This window comes from Octopus sinensis, linkage group LG7 (assembly GCF_006345805.1).
Source record: "Octopus sinensis linkage group LG7, ASM634580v1, whole genome shotgun sequence".
NCBI classification, from domain to species: domain Eukaryota; kingdom Metazoa; phylum Mollusca; class Cephalopoda; order Octopoda; family Octopodidae; genus Octopus; species Octopus sinensis.
In genome coordinates, this window is record NC_043003.1 from 105,443,079 (window position 1) to 105,461,596 (window position 18,518).

The 18,518-nt window shown below is 37.3% G+C and overlaps 1 protein-coding gene across 9 annotated transcripts in view; it reads left to right on the top strand.

The window, feature by feature from the left end:
- The window catches only part of LOC115213972 (eukaryotic translation initiation factor 5B), a 34,660-nt gene extending 17,120 nt beyond the window's left edge, over positions 1 to 17,540 (top strand). For 2 of the 9 annotated variants that reach the window (XM_036505057.1, XM_036505060.1), the window contains 14 exons: positions 2,111 to 2,149; positions 3,982 to 4,038; positions 4,156 to 4,221; positions 4,939 to 4,977; positions 6,008 to 6,055; positions 6,193 to 6,254; positions 7,893 to 7,929; positions 8,564 to 8,620; positions 8,738 to 8,803; positions 9,691 to 9,747; positions 12,223 to 12,282; positions 15,829 to 16,031; positions 16,587 to 16,734; positions 17,381 to 17,540. In XM_036505057.1, coding sequence (XP_036360950.1) covers positions 2,111 to 2,149; positions 3,982 to 4,038; positions 4,156 to 4,221; positions 4,939 to 4,977; positions 6,008 to 6,055; positions 6,193 to 6,254; positions 7,893 to 7,929; positions 8,564 to 8,620; positions 8,738 to 8,803; positions 9,691 to 9,747; positions 12,223 to 12,282; positions 15,829 to 16,031; positions 16,587 to 16,734; positions 17,381 to 17,436 — 995 coding nt within the window. In that variant the 3' untranslated portion in view covers positions 17,437 to 17,540. The remainder of the gene's footprint in view (positions 1 to 2,110; positions 2,150 to 3,981; positions 4,039 to 4,155; positions 4,222 to 4,938; positions 4,978 to 6,007; positions 6,056 to 6,192; positions 6,255 to 7,892; positions 7,930 to 8,563; positions 8,621 to 8,737; positions 8,804 to 9,690; positions 9,748 to 12,222; positions 12,283 to 15,828; positions 16,032 to 16,586; positions 16,735 to 17,380) is intronic. The other 7 variants (XM_036505059.1, XM_036505058.1, XM_029782977.2 and 4 more) reach the window with 7 other exon arrangements.
- Positions 17,541 to 18,518: the final 978 nt, after the last annotated feature.

Here is an 18,518-nt window from a genome sequence, read left to right on the forward strand (position 1 = left end):
CAACCACTCCGAGAGTGTATACATATATGTGTGTATATGTTTGTATGGCTGTTTGTCACCCCAACATTGCTTGTCATCCAATGCTGGTGATTACGTCCCTGTAACTTAGTGGTTCAGCCTAAGAGACCGACAGAATAAGTACTAGGCTTACAAAGAATAAGTCCTGAGGTCTAAAGGTGGTGCTCCAGCATGGCCACAGTCAAATGACTGGAACAAGTAAAAGAATAAAAATCCACCCCCACTCCAGAACCAATTCTATTCCTCCTCATCTTCCTTCAGCCCTCTGCTCTTTCCCCTCTCCTATACTCAATCCTTAACACCTCCAGTCCTCTGTATCACTTCACCTATATTCCCTCCTGCTCTGTACCTTGAGGGTGTGTCCTAATACACATCCATCACTCTCTCTCTTAGCCTTTCTCTCTCTCCCTGCTTCTCCAACTGGGCTGTCCTTGTAGATAGGTGCCTTGTAACAAGGCACCTATTTCTGTTTCCCTCTGTTATTCTTTTAACTTCTCATCAACTGGCACAAAGCTACCTCCCTCAATATTGCTCCCACCCCTCACCCTCACTCGAGGGAACTTTGTTTTGTCTTGCAAGATTTTTTGGTGACCTTGCTGGGTACCACATAAAAAACATCTAGAACTCTTTGTAAAATGTTTGGTATTAGGAAGGGCATCCAACCATAGAAACCATGTCTAAACAGACAATTGGAGCTTGATGCAGGCTTTTGATTTGCCAGCCTTTGTCAAACTGTCTGACCTGTGCCAGCAAGGAAAATGGATGTTAGATGGTGTTGATGACGATGTCCTGAGAAATATCAGACCAAGAACGGTTGGTTAAATTCTGTTATGACATCTTAAGGTACAAATAAAATTGAGGATTGATGAGAAAACTCACTAAAGACACCTTAGATATTCACTTGGGGCTCAACTGTATAATGTGTTTATTTTGTATAAAGAATACAACATATTAACCCTTTTGTTACCAACCCAGCTGAAACCACTTCTGGCTCTGAGTACAAATGTCTTGATTTCATAAGTTTTGAATTAAAATCTTCCACCAAACCTTACTCACAATTTATGTTCCTAACACTAGCTGTTATTTTACTAAATTCTTTGTTATATTTAGAATTAATTGAAAGAAACACAGAACATTTCAACAGAAATACAGTAACAAAAGGGTTAAGATCCACTGAAATTCTTAGCCATGCGATCTCCTTTCTGCTGCTCTGGGAATATTTATCAACAAACTGTATAGTGTGGGAAAAAAGCATTCATCGTCATCATCATGTCGCTTCTACATGTGTGTCTGATTAGCACAAGCATCTTTGATGCAACAGCTTCCATATTTTACTGTTTTCTTTTGTTGTTTTTGCTTTATAGAAAATGGGAAAAATAAGAAACATAATAGCAGTGGAGGAAACGTGACACACACGGCAGTTTCATGTTTTTTTGTGTGTGCAAATTTGTGTATGTGGTGCTCCCTAGCAGATTACTAACGCAAGGGAGGATAATCATTCCTTCAACGTCTTTGGCGGAATTAGAAGATGGAATCAGAAAGTTAGCATTAAGGAAAATAATGCATTGGATCTGCATATTTATTTGATTTGTTGGTTTCTTGATGTGAAATAATGTTCATATGAGTTGTTATAATGTTTCTGAATTGCTTGTTATCATTGTTCTATTCAGCAGAAATACACTTGTTGCTAACAATCATTGTAGACTCAGTCAGTCAACAAATAAACTTCACGAGGTTTTGCAATGTTGTGAGAGAACATCCCTGTTATTATTTTTTATTTTTTTATTAGCGTTCAACTCAATCACTTTGCCTGCATCAAATGGAATTTGGCAAGATCTGCTACCAAGATCCCATTCCATTATTTCTTTTGTTTGAGCCTGGTGCAGCCTACTGGCTTGCCAGTCCCCAATCAAACTGTCCAACCCATGCCAACATGGAAAACGGACGTTAAACAATGATGATGATGATGATTTTCTTATGCAATCCCATACTGTGTCATCCTGTACCTTCCTAGAACTTTTTTGTCAGTCATTGTGATTATTATTGTTATCATTATTGTTATTATTATGATTTAATTTCAATATCATTGTAGAACCTGTTAAAAAGAAGACAAAACACAAGCAACCGAAAGGTAAGGTTTTCTTCTCCGTCTAATTTCATATCCTTTCATATTCATAATTGCTTTTGAAAATTAACTTCATCTGATATTTGGGTCTCGGAATATATCTAATGAGTTCACAAATGGAGTTTGCTGCAGTTGCAGTGGAACAAGTGACTGAATACATTAAAAGAATCAATTTTTATTAGTTAACTATTTGTCAGAAATGTGTTTGTGGAGGCACATGGCCTAGTGGTTAGAGCAGTGGACTCGCAGTCGAGGGATCGTGGGTTCGAATCTCAGACCGGGCGATGTGTGTGTTTATGAGCAAAACACCTAAGCTCAGAAGGTCATGGCGAAACTTCTGCTGACTCTTTCGCCACAACTTTCCTCCTGCATCTTGCAGCTCACCTGTGACGGACCAGCGTCCCATCCAGGTGGGGAACCTATATGCCAAGAAACCGGGAAACCGGCCCTAATGAGCCAGGTGTGGCAAGAGAACAGAAATGTTTGCTTGCTTGCAGGTCGAGAGTGCCAGTATTTCTGGATCCAGTTGGCAATTAGTTTGTTGAAAGCTGCATATAATAAGTAGACAACACCAAACAAACATGTAAACAGGATTTGTTATACCACACTTGGCATAAAAAAGATGTTCACACGTCATCATATATATATTTAGAATCAGCAAGATGAAAATAGTTTAATACAACATGCTAAAAACTGCCTATCCAAAATTTAACACTGGGACTGGTTCTGGGTTTAACATAATGAATGTGTGTGTGTGTGGTGTCATGTCTGAAAGGAGTGTGTGTTCATAATGTACTCAAGAACATGCTGAATTTGGTGCTGAAAAGGGCTATTTATAAGTTATGTTTGACCCTTTCGTTACCAACCTGGCTGAAACTGCCTCTGGCTCTGAGTATAAATGTCTTGTTTTCATAAGTGTTGAATTAAAATCTTCCACCAAACCTTAGTCACAATTTATATTCCTAACACTAGCTTAATGATAACTAAGTTATTTTACTAAATTCTTTGTTATATTTAAAGTAATTTCAAGAAACACAGAATCTCAAAATAAATACATTAACGAAAGGGATAAGGAAACTTCTAGAACAATCTGGAGAAGCCGTCTTGTGGACACTGGCCACTGGTAGGGCAATAGCTTGGCTGCACACCTGATCAAGCCATTGCTGTGTCATGACATGAAAGTCATAATATGGCAATGCAAGTTCACATCCTGCTACCAGTTCATCTACAATTTGTGAGAGATTGTTTTAGATTTTGTTAGCTGAATGTTTTAGGATTCCATGTAAAAGAAGAATATTTATGTGCTCAAAGGTGGTGGCCACAGCAGCATCTTTAAAGCTCCATTGCAACAGCATTGAGGCTTAGTAAGCAGTGATTGGTGAGCATTTTGTAAAATATTTATTTCTTTACTACCCACAAGGGGCTAAACACAGAGGGGACAAACAAGGACAGACAAAGGGATTAAGTCGATTACATCAACCCAGTGTGAAACTGGTACTTTATTTATCGACCCTGAGATGATGAAAGGCAAAGTCGACCTTGGTGGAATTTGAACTCAGAATGTAACGACAGACGAAATACTGCTAAGCATTTCGCCCAGCGTGCTAACATTTCTGCCAGCTCGCCGCCTTTATAAAATATTGTCATCTCGTGTGCTGTGGATTGTAATGCAGTGTAGGAACAGATCCGACATATTTAGTTTGTAGGTGACCAAATTAAATATTTGTCTGGCTCTAGTTCTACTTGCTTGCTTCAGATGGTTGAATCTAGTATTCCATGGCAATAATTATGATAATTGGTGGTTTTTATGCTATAAATAAGTTTCTTTTCTGTTTCAGAAGAAACAACAACTACAGCAAAAGCTGGGCAAAACAATACCTCGTCAGCTTCAAAAGGTAAACAGTTTTATTTCTGTTAAATAACTTTAGATATTAACATTTGAAGCATTTGTGTCTAAATAGCAGAAACATCTTTGGTATGACAATTTTCCATCTTTTATTTTTTCTTTGTAGAAAATGGTAAAAAGAAGAAATCCAATAACAGCGGAGAAACTTTGCAAAACGGATCTGCTGGAGAAGGTAGAAAACTTATTGAAATATTTTGTTGCTGTTTTAGAATTTTGATTTAGAATACATTAAAAGAAAAATATCAAATCAAAAACTCTAGATAAATTGTAGTTTTCTTTAAGATGGCCTTCAATTTGTATATCATTAAGTAAGAGCCAGCTCTGTCTGCAACATTTGACCTCTTGTTACTCTTTCTATATAAGGCAGTCCTCAATTTCTAGGGCAAAGAGCACTCCTCTTATGTGAGATTGATGGAATTATGTCACTTTCTGATGATATATTTGTAAGAGGCAGCTCGAAGGCAATATGTGAAGTATTAGATTGTATAGTTAGATAACTTGTCCAGTGAAATATGTTTTCCTTTAAAACAACAAAATAGCAAAGGCAGAGAGCTTCTTGCAAAAAGGAAAAGTTTAAAAAGTATTTCAGGTGAATGGAGTAAAGAAGTGTGAATATGTGCAGAACCATTGATGTTGATTGTTGAGTGCAGACGGGTTGGTACTGTATAGACTCACATTTCTTGACTACATTCACTCCTGACAATGGGCCTTTACACCTGAAATATATGAAGTTTAATGAAGTTGTCCCTTTTAGCATTGTAAGAAGCTCTCTGCCTTCGTTATTTTGTTATTCTACTTCTTTATCATATTGCTCCAAGGTGGCTGTCCTGCTCTTCTTTCTTAGCTTTGCTTATTTATAATATTATTCTTCATTTCAATATCATTGTAGAACCTGTTAAAAAGAAGAAAAAACACAAGCAACAGAAAGGTGAGATTGCTCTTCCATTTCTAATTTGATGTCTGGTATCTTAAAAGTTTTCATGTTTTTTCACACCTGTTATGAGTTGGTATGGTTTGCTGCAGTTGATGGGAAAGATTTAAAAAGAAAAAAAACTCAAATTTTTGTTTGGTTACGATTATCAGAAGTGAGTTCATCATCATCGTTTAACGTCCACTTTCCATGCTAGCATGGGTTGGACGATTTGACTGAGGACTGGTGAACGAGATGGCTGCACCAGGCTCCAATCTGATCTGGCAGAGTTTCTACAGCTGGATGCCCTTCCTAATGCAACCACTCCGAGAGTGTAGTGGGTGCTTTTATGTGCCACTGGCATGAGGGCCAGTCTGGCGGTACTGGCAACGGCCATGCTGAAATGGTGTCTTTAAAGTGCCACCTGCATAGGAGTCAGTCCAGCGGCACTGGCAACGACCTTGTTCGAATGTTATGTTCACATGCCACAGGCACAAGTGCTAGTAAGGTGACGCTGGTAACGATCACGCTCAAATGGTGCTTTTTACGTGCCATCAGCACGGAAGCCAAACAGCTGCTCTGGCAGTGATCCCGCTCGGATGGAGCTGTTTGCGCTCCACTGGCACGGGTGCGAGTCATTGAATTTGGTTCAATTTCAATTTCCCCACATCTATAATTTCTGAGAATAGTTTTAGATTTTCTTATCTAACTGTAATAGGATTTCATCTGAATATGGATCTTGCTCACAGCATATAAGGGAAGGACCTGCACACTCCGCAAAATGCTAGCCCCGACATCTCTCAAACATTGCTGAGAATTAATAAGCAACAACTGATGAACATTCTGTAAATCATTATAGTCTTGTATTTTGCACAAATAATAGAAAGTTACAACAAATTTGTTTTACATATTTCATTTGTTGGTTACCGATGAAATACTGTCAGGTTATAATTCTACTCATTCATAACAAACTGAAGCCATTGTGCCATAGTAACAATTGTGTTAATTGGTTTTATGCTATAAATATGTTTTTTTTCCTTTCTTTCAGAAGAAACAACTCCTACACCAAAGACTGGGCAAAACAATGCTTTAAAAGGTAAACAATTTTGTTGTTGTTGTTAGATAATTTTAAATGTTAATGTTGCTTCTACATGTTGTGCCTAATTAGCACAAACGTCTTCGATGCAACAGCTTCCACACTTTAGTGTTTTCTTTGTTGTTTTTCCTTTATAGAAAGTGGGAAAAATAAGAAACATAATACCAGTGGAGGAAATGTGACAGATGGATCTACTGAAATATATATTGCTGCTTTAGAATTTTAATTAAGAGAAAAAATGCAGCAAAATGAAAGCTCTAAAAAGTTGCTAAAAGTTATCATTAAGCTAGTGTAGAATTTGAATACCTTCAAGTAAATTGTATTTGATCCATCTGTGGACTTTGTGTCAGCTATCAAATAGTCTTTGATTCATTATGAAATGGTCCAAAGCATTCTCTTATTTGATTTAATCACTTGCCTCTCAGCCAAATTTTCATTTTAATCCTTCTTTCACTTTTCTGTGCTAATGTGTGTGTGTGTGTGTGTGTGCATCACAATATTGTCGCAAGATTTAGTTTTTTTCTCATCTCATCTTTACACAAGGTACAAACACACACACACACACACACACACACACACACACACACACACACACACACACACAGTAGTTCTAGAGGGAGCTTTTTGGGAATATTTATAAACAAATTTTTTAATGTGTAAAACTGTTAACCTTCAGTCTTCGTTTTACATATTACAAACATATTTCTAATGTAATTTTCACATATGTATTACAAGCTGGTGGTGAGGGACACAAAAACTAAGGAAGCGTGACGACTAGATCTGATGGCTTCTTCTCTGTCACCTCTTCAGCTCCCTGTGGAACTTTTGACCCATCAACATGTCTTTGATTTCTTTCTTTTTGTCCTCCACAATCTTCAGGTACACTTCCCATTTTGTTTCAAAGGTTGCTGAGAGGGTTCTCAGCTTTACCCGTTCCTAGAAGATTAGGATCTTTAAGGATCATTAAACACTGAGTTCTAATCCTGTACCCTGATACGAGAAGGTGCTCCAGCCTCTCCAGTAGTGCTTTAATCTGTGAATGTCCTCACTCTTCCTTTACTCTAAATAAATGGACATCTTTTGCTTTCTGTGGTTTTCTTAGCAAGAAATGTTTCTCTGCTGTAGATCTGCTAATTCTATGAAGAAACCCCAACCTAAAGGATTTGGCTTGTGTTTAGCAGTCTTTTAATATTATGCCCACAAACAAGTTGTTGGTGTTATTTTTTTAAATGTCTGAGAGAGCAGCATACCCAGATGTGGAGATTCTGATAGCATAGGTTCTGAGATTATGATGGCATTGGTTCTAAACTTGTTCAGTGAATGTCCATTTTCCCTCCTGACATGTGTTGGTCTGACAGGAGCCAACAAGCCAGAGGACTGCACCAAGCTCCAATGTCTGTTTTTGCATCGTTTCTACAGCTGGATCCCTTCCTAACGCCAACCACTTCCCAGAATGTACTGAGTGCGATCACCAAGTAATTTCCAGGACAAGATCCTCCTTCAACTGAGGGAGGAGTAAATTTGAGGGATATGGCTTTATGCCAGAAGGTGAGAGGTGTGCCTGAAATGCCATCATTTACAGGACATTAACCACCAGTGTTGTTTCTTTCTTTAAACCTTTCCATTGCAATTAATGGTTTTTGTTACAGTTAATTTTGAAAATAGGAAAAATTTGTCACGGGATTGTCAATGGAGTTCCAACCAACCATAGGTTGGTCAAAGGATCATGACAATGAGAGATTAAAGTCTGAGAGAGGGACAGGAAGCTGGTGTTTTGCTGTAGGGAAGTGTATTGTTTTATAATTGTTTATTATTATATTTGAATTTCAATATCATTGTAGAGCCTGCCAACAAGAAGAAAAAACACCAAAAAGGTAGGGTTTTATTCTTCTCAAATTCTATCCTCTTTCATGATTCTGTCGTTCAATTAGCATATTAAAGTTATATGTGATTTTTTTTGTTTTCATGTTTACTTTTTTGTTCTTTTGGATATTAGCTCAACCGATATTTTGGTCTCAAAAAACAAATCTAATGAATTCAATATTGGTTTGCTACAGCTGAAGGGAAAAAATGAGATTCAACATTTGTTTGGTTACCCTTGTCAGAAATGAGTTCATCTTCAGTTTCTGAAAAGTTGTTTCAGATTTTGATTTCTGAATGTAAGAGAAATTCCATCTGAATATGGTAACAGGCACTGAGAGAAGGAGATGCACACTTACCAAGATATTGGCCTCAGCAGCATCTTTAAAGCTCCATTGCAACAGCACCGATGCTTAGTAAGCAGTGATTGGTGAGCATTTTGTAAAATATTGTCATCTCGTGTGCTGTGGATTGTAATGCAGTGTAGGAACAGATCCGACATATTTAGTTTATAGGTGACCAAATTAGATATTTGTCTGGCTCTAGTTCTACTTGCTTGCTTGCAGATGGCTGAATCTAGTATTCCATGGCAATAATTGTGATAATTGGTGGTTTTTATGCTATAAATAAGTTTCTTTTCTGTTTCAGAAGAAACAACAACTACAGCAAAAGCTGGGCAAAACAATACTTCGTCAGCTTCAAAAGGTAAACAGTTTTATTTCTGTTAAATAACTTTAGATATTAACATTTGAAGCATTTGTGTCTAAATAGCAGAAACATCTTTGGTATGACAATTTTCCATCTTTTATTTTTTCTTTGTAGAAAATGGTAAAAAGAAGAAATCCAATAACAGCGGAGAAACTTTGCAAAACGGATCTGCTGGAGAAGGTAAAAAACTTATTGAAATATTTTGTTGCTGTTTTAGAATTTTGATTTAGAATACAATTGCAGCATGGAAGGTGTTTGTAAGTCATTTAAGAAACACACAAAAACCGTTCGATTCACTTTAACATTTAAGTTTAATTTGTCAAAATATTTTCGGCGCTTTAAGACCGCGACCTGTTCACTGTGCTATGCAAGTACATCTCCGATTTAGAATACATTAAAAGAAAAATATCAAATCAAAAGCTTTAATAAATGAATGAAGTTATTGTTAAGGTAGCCTTTAATTAGTGTCAAATAATCACTGATCTGTCACCAAACACTACAAGTCATCATCTCATTTGATGTGTCCTTGAATAGTTTCTGTATCTACAAAATTTAATGTTCATCCTGGGTCGTCAAGTTGCATGGAATTGATTGCCTTAGAAACAGCAAAGTATTTTATTGGGACTTTTGCCACTTATCGCTTTGTATGAGGTTGAGTATACCTCATACTGCTTCTGTGTTTAGTGAAGCTACTAATGGGTAGGTCAGATTTTCTAACTCTTCCACTGCTAAAAACAAAGAAACAATAATTATGCAGGGTTCTTAATTTCCGTTCCCAAAGATTTCTTAAATAGTTTGAAGGATAATTCTTCTTCCTCTATTTAGTGTCAGACAAAAGTTACTAATCTGTTTTCCGTTAGTAAAAAAGCTAGATTTATTTAGATAACTTATTTTACAACTAAGTATGCGGCCCTTGTTATATTTTCCTTTCATTCAGAGGAAACAATGAATCATAAAAACCAAGAAATAGTTCAGACCATTTTCAATGTTATCAACCTGATGAGATTTGTGCCTAACGATCCTAAGCATCTGCTTCAATATTTTACTATTTTCTATGATTTGTACAGAGAGTGCAAAAAAGAGGAAACGCAAGATCAGTGAAGAAAGTGTGAAAAGTGGTGATGGTAGGTTGCTTGTTCATTGGAATATATTGCTGGCATTGTTTTACTTTACTATTGTGTGATTTAATATACGGAAACACTGGACGCGGTCAATGAAATTGACTGGGAGAAAGCTATTTTAGCCCTGGATTGCCATACCTAACCTGCCACATTCTCACATTAAATAAGCAAAGTGTAAAAAATAAAAAGAAATAGGATATATATATATATGTGATGTATGGTTAAAGAATTTCTATAACATTCCCCACCCCACCCTAATATAATTTGATTCATTTGCAATCTAATTGATTATATTGAAGATGAGCATTAATTACAGTGTAAAGTTAACTAGTTATGCTTCCGTAAAGTTGAGGGTTTTAATTCAGTTTTTTTTTTTTTTTTTTTTGTAATTTTGTGGTGAGTTGATTAATGTCCAAAATTCATTTTTATCCATTTATTAGTCACAGTACAATGGCAAGCGAGAGCATTTCTGTTTAGTTTTGTTTCATGGAAGTTTAGGAGTTTCACTTGAAGCTGGTGCTTTATATTTCTGCTTTAATGATGGAACATTAGCTTCAAATAAGATTGTTTTCTCCAAAGTTATGGCTTGTGCTTGTTGTTAGTAAAATAAAATAGACATTAGAATTTGGTATTAAAAGTGACTCAGATACTAAGAGAGTAGCTAAACCCTTTCGTTACCAACCCGGCTGAAACCATCTCTGGCTCTGTAGTACAAATGTCTTGTTTTCATAAGTTTTGAATTAAAATCTTCCACCAAACCTTAGTCACAATTTATGTTCCTAACACTAAGCTTAATGATAACTAAAGTACTTAAAGTAATTGAAAGAAATACAGAGCATCTCAAAATACATAGAGTAACGAAAGGGTTCAAGCAAAAATCAGTCTTTTCTATAGATTCTTTATTTTCAGGTGTTTTTGTTTTCTTTTTCTTTGCTTTTGCTAGTTTTATTTGGCCAAAGTTGATTTATATTCACCATTATTGTAGTATTGTTAGAGATTATCCTTGTTTACCCCAGCTGAACAAGAGTTGAGGATGCTTATGATCAAAAGCATTTTCTCATGACCATCCAGTCTTTATAGGGGGGTGGGGTGTCTCAGATTACCATATGAGATGCATCTCAATTTCTAAAGCAGATATGCAGGAAAAACGGTTTTAGTAGATTAAAGCATATAATCATCCTTATCATCATTTAACGTCCGTTGCCCATGCTGGCATGGGTTGGACAGTTTGACCAGGGCTACTAAGCTGAGAGACTGCACCAGCCTCCAGTCTGATTTAGCATGATTTCTATGGATGGATGCCTTCTTAATACCAGAGAGTCTCAATTTTACATATAGGGCCCAGGGGATTTTCTTCAGCAAGAAAGTATGCCTTATATGCCATCAATTACGGGACATTGTTTCTTTCTTTAAACCTTTTTGTCACCATATTTGAGTTAATCCTTGTTTATCCCAGCTGAAATCACAATCAAAATCAAATTCGCTGATGTGGCTGATGACAGCACCACCTGAATGGCATGGGTGCCAGTGGAACGTTAAAGCACCATCCGAGTGTGATCGTTGCCAAGGCCGCTGACTCAGTCATGTGTTGGTGGCACATAAAAGGCAACATTTGAGCGTGATTGTTGCCAGTATTGCCACTGCAGCTGGACTGGCTCCTGTGCAGGTGACACCTAAAAGACACCATTTGAGCATGGCTGTTGCCAGTACCGCCTGACTGGCCCTTGTGCCAGTGGCATGTAAAAAGCACCCACTACACTCTTGGAGTGGTTGGCATTAGGAAGGGCATCCAGCTGTAGAAACTAACTCTGTCCGATCAGATTAGAGCCTGGTGCAACCATCTGGTTCGCCAGTACTCAGTCAAACCATCCAACCCATACCAGCATGGAAAGCGGGCGTTAAACGATGATGATGATTTCTGTTGCAATAAACTGCTTTTGTTACAGTTAATTTTGAAAATATGAAGAATTTAATAAAATTACTTTGTTGTAATAAAACTGGCGTTTGGAACATGGAATTTTGGTGGAAGAAGGTTTTAATTCCGAACATTTTTAAAACGGAGTTTGGGTCATAAAATCAGAAAGTGTTTCAGGTGAGTTGGTATGAAAAGGGTCAAAGATGGTTGGGTGTGGGTCGAGGATCAAACAACCATCCAGAGACTTCTTTATTAACTCATTTGTGAGGGTGTAGTGTGTTGGTGTAACAGACCTAAAATCTTCAGTGAGTGTTTGCTGGGAGTCAGTTGTAAGCTAAGATGTAGAGTGATGATGATGATGATGTAGATTGATGATGATATGTGGTTAAAGTTTGTAATTTAGTGGAAAATGTCAGGAAAAACTGGTTCATATTTCATTATATAGGTTTATTGATCATTGGGAAATATTTGATCAGTTAGGTCTGTTAATTGAGACTTGAACCTGGACACCAACTGGACGGTTGATTGCTTTCTACAGCAAAGCTTTTTGTTGGTTCTTTCAGACAAGAATAAAACCACCAAACCAAAAGGTGCACAAAGTGACAACTCACCTGCAGCAAAAGGTAATCGGTGTTGGTGCTTGATTGACCATTTTCCTGTTCACAACTATTTCCACAGTAATTCTTACTCTGGAACTGTCTCCATTCTATGTAAATTCTTTCAGGAAACAATACAGTTGTTCTAAAAATGAAGGAGCCATTATGTGAATTTCTTCATGTTGTTTCAGTATCAAAGTGTTTGTAGGACTCCACCGCTAGGAAAATAGGTTCTTCCAATTCATAACAGAAAATCCGTTTGTCTATTTCTGAAAACTCTTGGCAGTCTTTGGTATTTTTGCATAAATTTCTCCCTCTTCAATATTGATGCTTTTATTTATCTTCAATAAAACTGAAACAGCGTCTTGCAATATTTTTAATATTCTGATATCCTGAGAAGATATCCTTCAAATTATTATTGGACATTTAGTGTGAAAGTGTGTGTGTAGTTAGCAAAAATAATAATGATGGAAAAACAAAGGCATGGCGTGGGGTGCGATGCACACCCTGTGCGCAGAGAGATCTTCTTGCTTTTTAATTGAACTGAATTTTTTTTTAAGCATCACCATTATAGGTATTTGGTATAAACCTATAGGTATAGGTATATAGATACCTATATAGGTATTTATACTTTGGTGAAATTAAGGAATCAACTCGTAAATAAATGAAACCCTCAAATCCATCAGTGTACACACACGCAGTCACATATCTATGCATGCATGTATATGCACACGACTACATGCATAGGTACACCATGATCTATACACATGCAGATGAAGGTCAGTTCATATGAAAAAGAAAGTGAACAAAATATGACCACTTGCTTATTGGGAAAATTGTAAGTCCGATTTTTTTTTTGTTTTTGTTAAATAATCAAAGCAAATGTTCATCATTTCGAACCACTCACCCAATGAGTATTTCTGTCAAATCTGGTGAAAATCCGTTCAGCCGTTTCCCAGTAATTTTGCAAACACACAGACTAAGACGAGTGATTATAACCCCCTGCTTTCACTTGCGCTCACTGGGGTGAGAAGGGGGGGGTGGTCAATTTCATCAACCCCGGTGCTCAATTGTTACTTAATTTATTGACTCTGTGAAGATGAAGGGCAAAGTCAACCTCAGTGGAATTTGAACTTAGAAGATAAAACCTGAGGAAATGTTGCTAAGCATTTGGTCTGCCATGCTAGCAATTCTGTGCTGCCTTAAAAATAATAAGGGAGAGAAGGAAATCAGTTGGTTTTATTTTAAATGTAAATCGCATGCCAAAAGTTTATAGCAATTATAAAATCTTTTGTAATTAGTTAATAAACGAAATATATAATGTGATGAAATAGATGTTTTAAAAGAATTAAGATCAAAGCACAATTTTAGTTGTCATGAAATATTTCATGAGAGGAACTTATGAATATGAGATGAACATCAACCACTTAAGTCTTTGTAACTTAGAACTTTTTTTCTATTTTTAACATTTTTCATTGAAAAACTAGAATAGGTATTGTACTGCAAACCAAACTGGGAGTTCAATACTTCAAAGTTGAAAGTGAACTTGAAACCTTTATTTCTTACAAAGGATTTTGTATTTTTTTTCTTAGATCCTTTTGAGAAGTATAAACTTTTGGTTATGGAATTCTCCTCACAACTATGTAATTATTGGCTTGGTTCCATTGTGGTGCATCTTGAGTAAGAATTTTCTAGTTTAGTCTTTGATTGATGAATACTTTGTGAGGGAGGTTTGGTTGGTGGAAGCCTGCCACACATAATACACGCATTCAGTGTGTGTATTGATGGTTGATCAAGCCATACCCAATGACTGGTGTAGCAATATAATTGTCAACTGCTACAAGAGCAAAGAAGATGTCTAAAAGAGAAATGGTTATAGGGGAACCAGACTACTGAATCAGGTTATGAAGGGGTCACAGCACAATTGACCCTTGATAATGTAGATCTGGATGAGATGCCTGAAAGAGGTACCACAGATATAGTCTACCTGGTGAGGCAACTACAGCAGAAATAGTTGGCTAAATATATACTACTCCTGGCTTTCATTGGTATGGAGAAGGTGTTTGACAGGGTGCTATGTTCAGTAATGTAGCAAGGTGTAGATGAAATGGCTCATGATGGCTGAGGTAGCAAGGTGTAGATGAAATGGCTCATGACGGCTGTGCAAGCTATGTACAAAGTTGTATTAAGTGTTGGTGAGAGTCAGCAATGATTTCAGAGAGGGTGGGAGTCCAAACTCAGTCTTTAATCCTTTCCTATTCATCATAGTCTAGTGGCCATGCTGTTCATGGACACTGATATGCTGATATTCTAGTTCCCACAGCTGAATCTCTGAGACAAGGCAAAAGAATCAAAACCTAGAACTGAGAGGTTTCAATGTAAACTTAGCAAAGATGAAGGTTTCAGTAAATAGAAAAAAAAGACAGTTATTCTTGGGGAAATGGCTTTGCTTGGTATGCAAAAATGGAATAGGTATAAATTCTGTATATTGTACATACTGTAAGGCAAGGACACAGAAGACATGTAGTGGAATCACAGGCAGACTAACAGATAACAAATATTTAAAATATTTTCAAAGTATGGATGAAGTGAGGACCCAAATATTGCTTCATAATTTTTGTGTGAAGAAGAAAGAATTTCATAACACTATCTTCATCTCTTTGAGAAATTACTTAATGGAGAAATTCTTTCAGTATATTTTTTCACTGTAGGAACAATCTAGATGTTTCTGATTTTATTTTTTGATATTTTAACTGTTCACATTATGAAATTTTAATAATTTTTTTATTTAATGTTATAGATAATAACATTATCTACATATGTGATGGATGCTCTGGCGCAGTACATACTGTGAGCACCCCAGAAATAGATTGTCTTAAGATAGCTTTTGTTAGCAAGATGTAATAGGAGGGAAGGTGATTGCTCTGAAAGTATAGCAACCAGGAGAAGAACAAGTGAGAAAGTTCAGGGAGTGTTTGCAGCAAAGGCGTTTTTTCTTGGAGAGAGGGCAGATTGTATGATGCATGTGTTAGGAGTGTAGTGTGACATGGGCTTTAAATGCAGAGGACTTGAGAAAACTGGAAAGAAATGAAGTGTTGTTGGATGTGAATGTGCATGAATGACATGGTACAAGTGTGGTGAGAGAAAATCTGGGCAGAAGAGGAATCAGATGTAGTGTGCAAGAAAGAAGACTGCACTGGTATGGACATGCGATGCATATAGATAAGGACATCTCTCTTTATTTAGAAGTGCCGATCACTGAATGTGGATGGAGTTTGCAAAAGGGGACCCAGGAAGATTCAGTACAAAGTAATGAAGGATTTCAGGACCCTGTGGAGGAGATAAGAAGTGACTGGGATGGCTGGTGATATGTGGCCCTTGAAGAAACACATCCAAATTGGCACCCATCAGCTGTCTGCAGCTTTCCTTTGATTACACCACTTCTCCTCGCCATCCAGAGCCACATCCTTCTACTCTCCTCTCCAAGCTGTATTTGCTTTAGTTTCAACACACAGTCTCAGATGAAATCCCTTGACAGCTTCATGCATTTTCAAAATATAATTTCTGTTTTAGAGAAAAAGAAGAAGAGATCTAAGAGAAGGAAGGGTTCGAAGGCTGATGATAAACCCAAAGAGATGATTTTGGGTGAAGATGAAGCAACTACAGAAAAAAAGGCGAAGCAATTCTTAAATGTTTGGTACACAAATAAGACTGAATGGAATTTTGTAAAAGCCCGTCAGAACTGGTTGGTTCATCATATGTATGATCCTGAAAAGGTCAGTTTTCATGACATTTTAACTTCCTTGCTTTAACCATTACAAAATGGTCACAGTTAGTGATTTATTAATTACCATTGAATATTTAATATGTACAGGTGTAGCCCTCTGGTGTAGGAATTTGCTTCCCAACCACATGGTTTCAGGTTCAGGCCCAGTGTGTGACACTTTGAGCAAGTGTCTTATATATATATATATATATATATATATATAAGACCATGCCCACCACAACAGAATCGAGATCCTAAAACGAAGGTGCCACATAAAAAGCGTTGGTGTGGATGCTGGTACCATGTCAAAATCACCCAGTATACATTGTAAAGTGATTGAGATTAGGAAGGGCCTCCAGCCATAGAAACCACGCCAAACAGACTTTGGAACCTAGTATGTCCCCTGGCCATGCCAGTTCCTGTTGAGCTGCCCAAACCATGGCAGTATGGAAAACGGATGTTATATGTTGATGATGTTCTTAACCTAATCCTAATCTTCCAGCTTTTTTCCCTATAAATTCAAATTCTATTGAAATTATCGTTAATGTCCTGCTTATATTTTCAGATCCCTGACACAACATTTCAGACTTTACTCAAGTACCTTGCTGGCATGAAAGGTCGTAGCCGAGAGGAAACTAAGAAGCAAGCACAGAGCTTGTTGGATGCCGTTACCAAAGACAAAAACGCACTTCATAAAAAAATCAAGTTGTCTGGTAAGTTAAGGATTCCTGTATAATTTACAGATTTTTAATTAAAAATACTTTTCACCTGAAAGTTTTGTAGTCTGCTGGAGGTTGAGGAGTTTTCATGTTAAACCATTGAGAGATTCTACTAAATGTTGTGAATGTTTATAACGAGTCATCCAAGTCAAGTGAGTTCATCATCATCATCATCATCATTTAGCGTCCGTTCTCCATGCTAGCATGGGTTGGACAACATTTTGGCACACAGCCATTCAGGCACAATTTTCGTTGCGTCTTGCAACCTTTTCAATAGTCTTGACTCTTGAGTTTATTAAAAAGGTTGCAAAATGCAACGAAAATTTTAGGAAAATAAAAATAAGAAAAAAAGTGGAAATTTTACCGGTGAATGTGTTACATTATAAGGCACAAAAAGAAAATGACTCTCCCCAGATACAACAGAATACATTCACGTTGTTTTGAATTAATCATCCATTATCTTGTAGCTTTGGGATTTTGATGATGTGAATGTTTAATTTTCGAATGACATTGTAGGGTTGGTGCAAAAGGCCAGATCTGACTGGTTAACTACTAAAGGATTAAATATATTTTATCAAATGACTGAAACAGTGAATGTATTGTTTGCAATTTCTCTTTCTAATTTTCTTTTCTTTTGTAGGGGAACCCGGACTTATTCAACGAACCAGAGCTGAACAAGTCATCCAAATACTGTAGCAGTCCTTACAGTCATAGGCATTGTCAAAACATTTGATATTTTTTTGTCATTTTTGTCTTTTGGCAATTAAAAAGTATGTTTTAAAATACCTATTCAATGCAAACGGTTTCTTTTGTTATCAATCATCAGAGTGTGAATTAAAGACACAAAAGCAGGCAGCTAGAATGGTCTTGTGCTTTACAGCCCACTAAATATCAGAAAACATTATTTTCAGCCATAAATACGAAACTATGTTTGCCAACATAACACGGCAGTCCTGGTTTAGGACGAATTTCCTTCTTTGGACACTAAACTCTGCTTGCGAAGACCTGTTGAGGCAAGTGAAATCAAAATCAAATTCGATGACTGGCATCTGTGCCAGCGGGGTGCAAAGAGCACCATACGAGTGTGATCGTTTGACAAAGTGGCTAACTGGCTTCCATGCCAGTGGCACATAAAAGGCACCATTCAAGCATGATTGTTACCAGCGTCGCCTTACTGGTACTTGTGCCCGTGCTAGTAGGGTGCCAAGAGCACCATCCGAGCGTGATCGTTGCCAGAGCAGCTAACTGGATTCCGTGCCGGTGGCATGTAAAAGGGCACCATTCGAACGTGATTGTTACCAACGTCGCCTTACTGGCACCTGTGCCGGTGGCATGTGTAAAAAGATTTGATCGAGGTCATTGCCAGTACCGCCTGAATGGCCCCCATGCCGGTGGCATGTTAAAAGCACCCACTACGCTCTCGGAGTGGTTGGTGTTAGGAAGGGCATCCAGCTGTAGAAACTCTGCCAGATCAAGATTGGAGCCTGGTGCAGCCATCTGGTTTGCCAGCCCTCAGTCAAAATAATCCAATCCATGCTAGCATGGAAAGCGGACGTTAAATGATGATGATGTTGCTGTAATTTAGACCCAGGGGACATCGTCTGGGGCTAAATTACTGCAACATTCGTCCTAAACCAGGACTGCTATGTTATGTTGGCAAATAATCTTTACTCCAAAGTACTGAATATTTCTCTTTGAGAGATTTACAAATAGTAATTTTATGTGTTTTGTGTCTTACAGGGGTTTGGCGAAACGAAATTACGCCCCCTAAAGCGTAC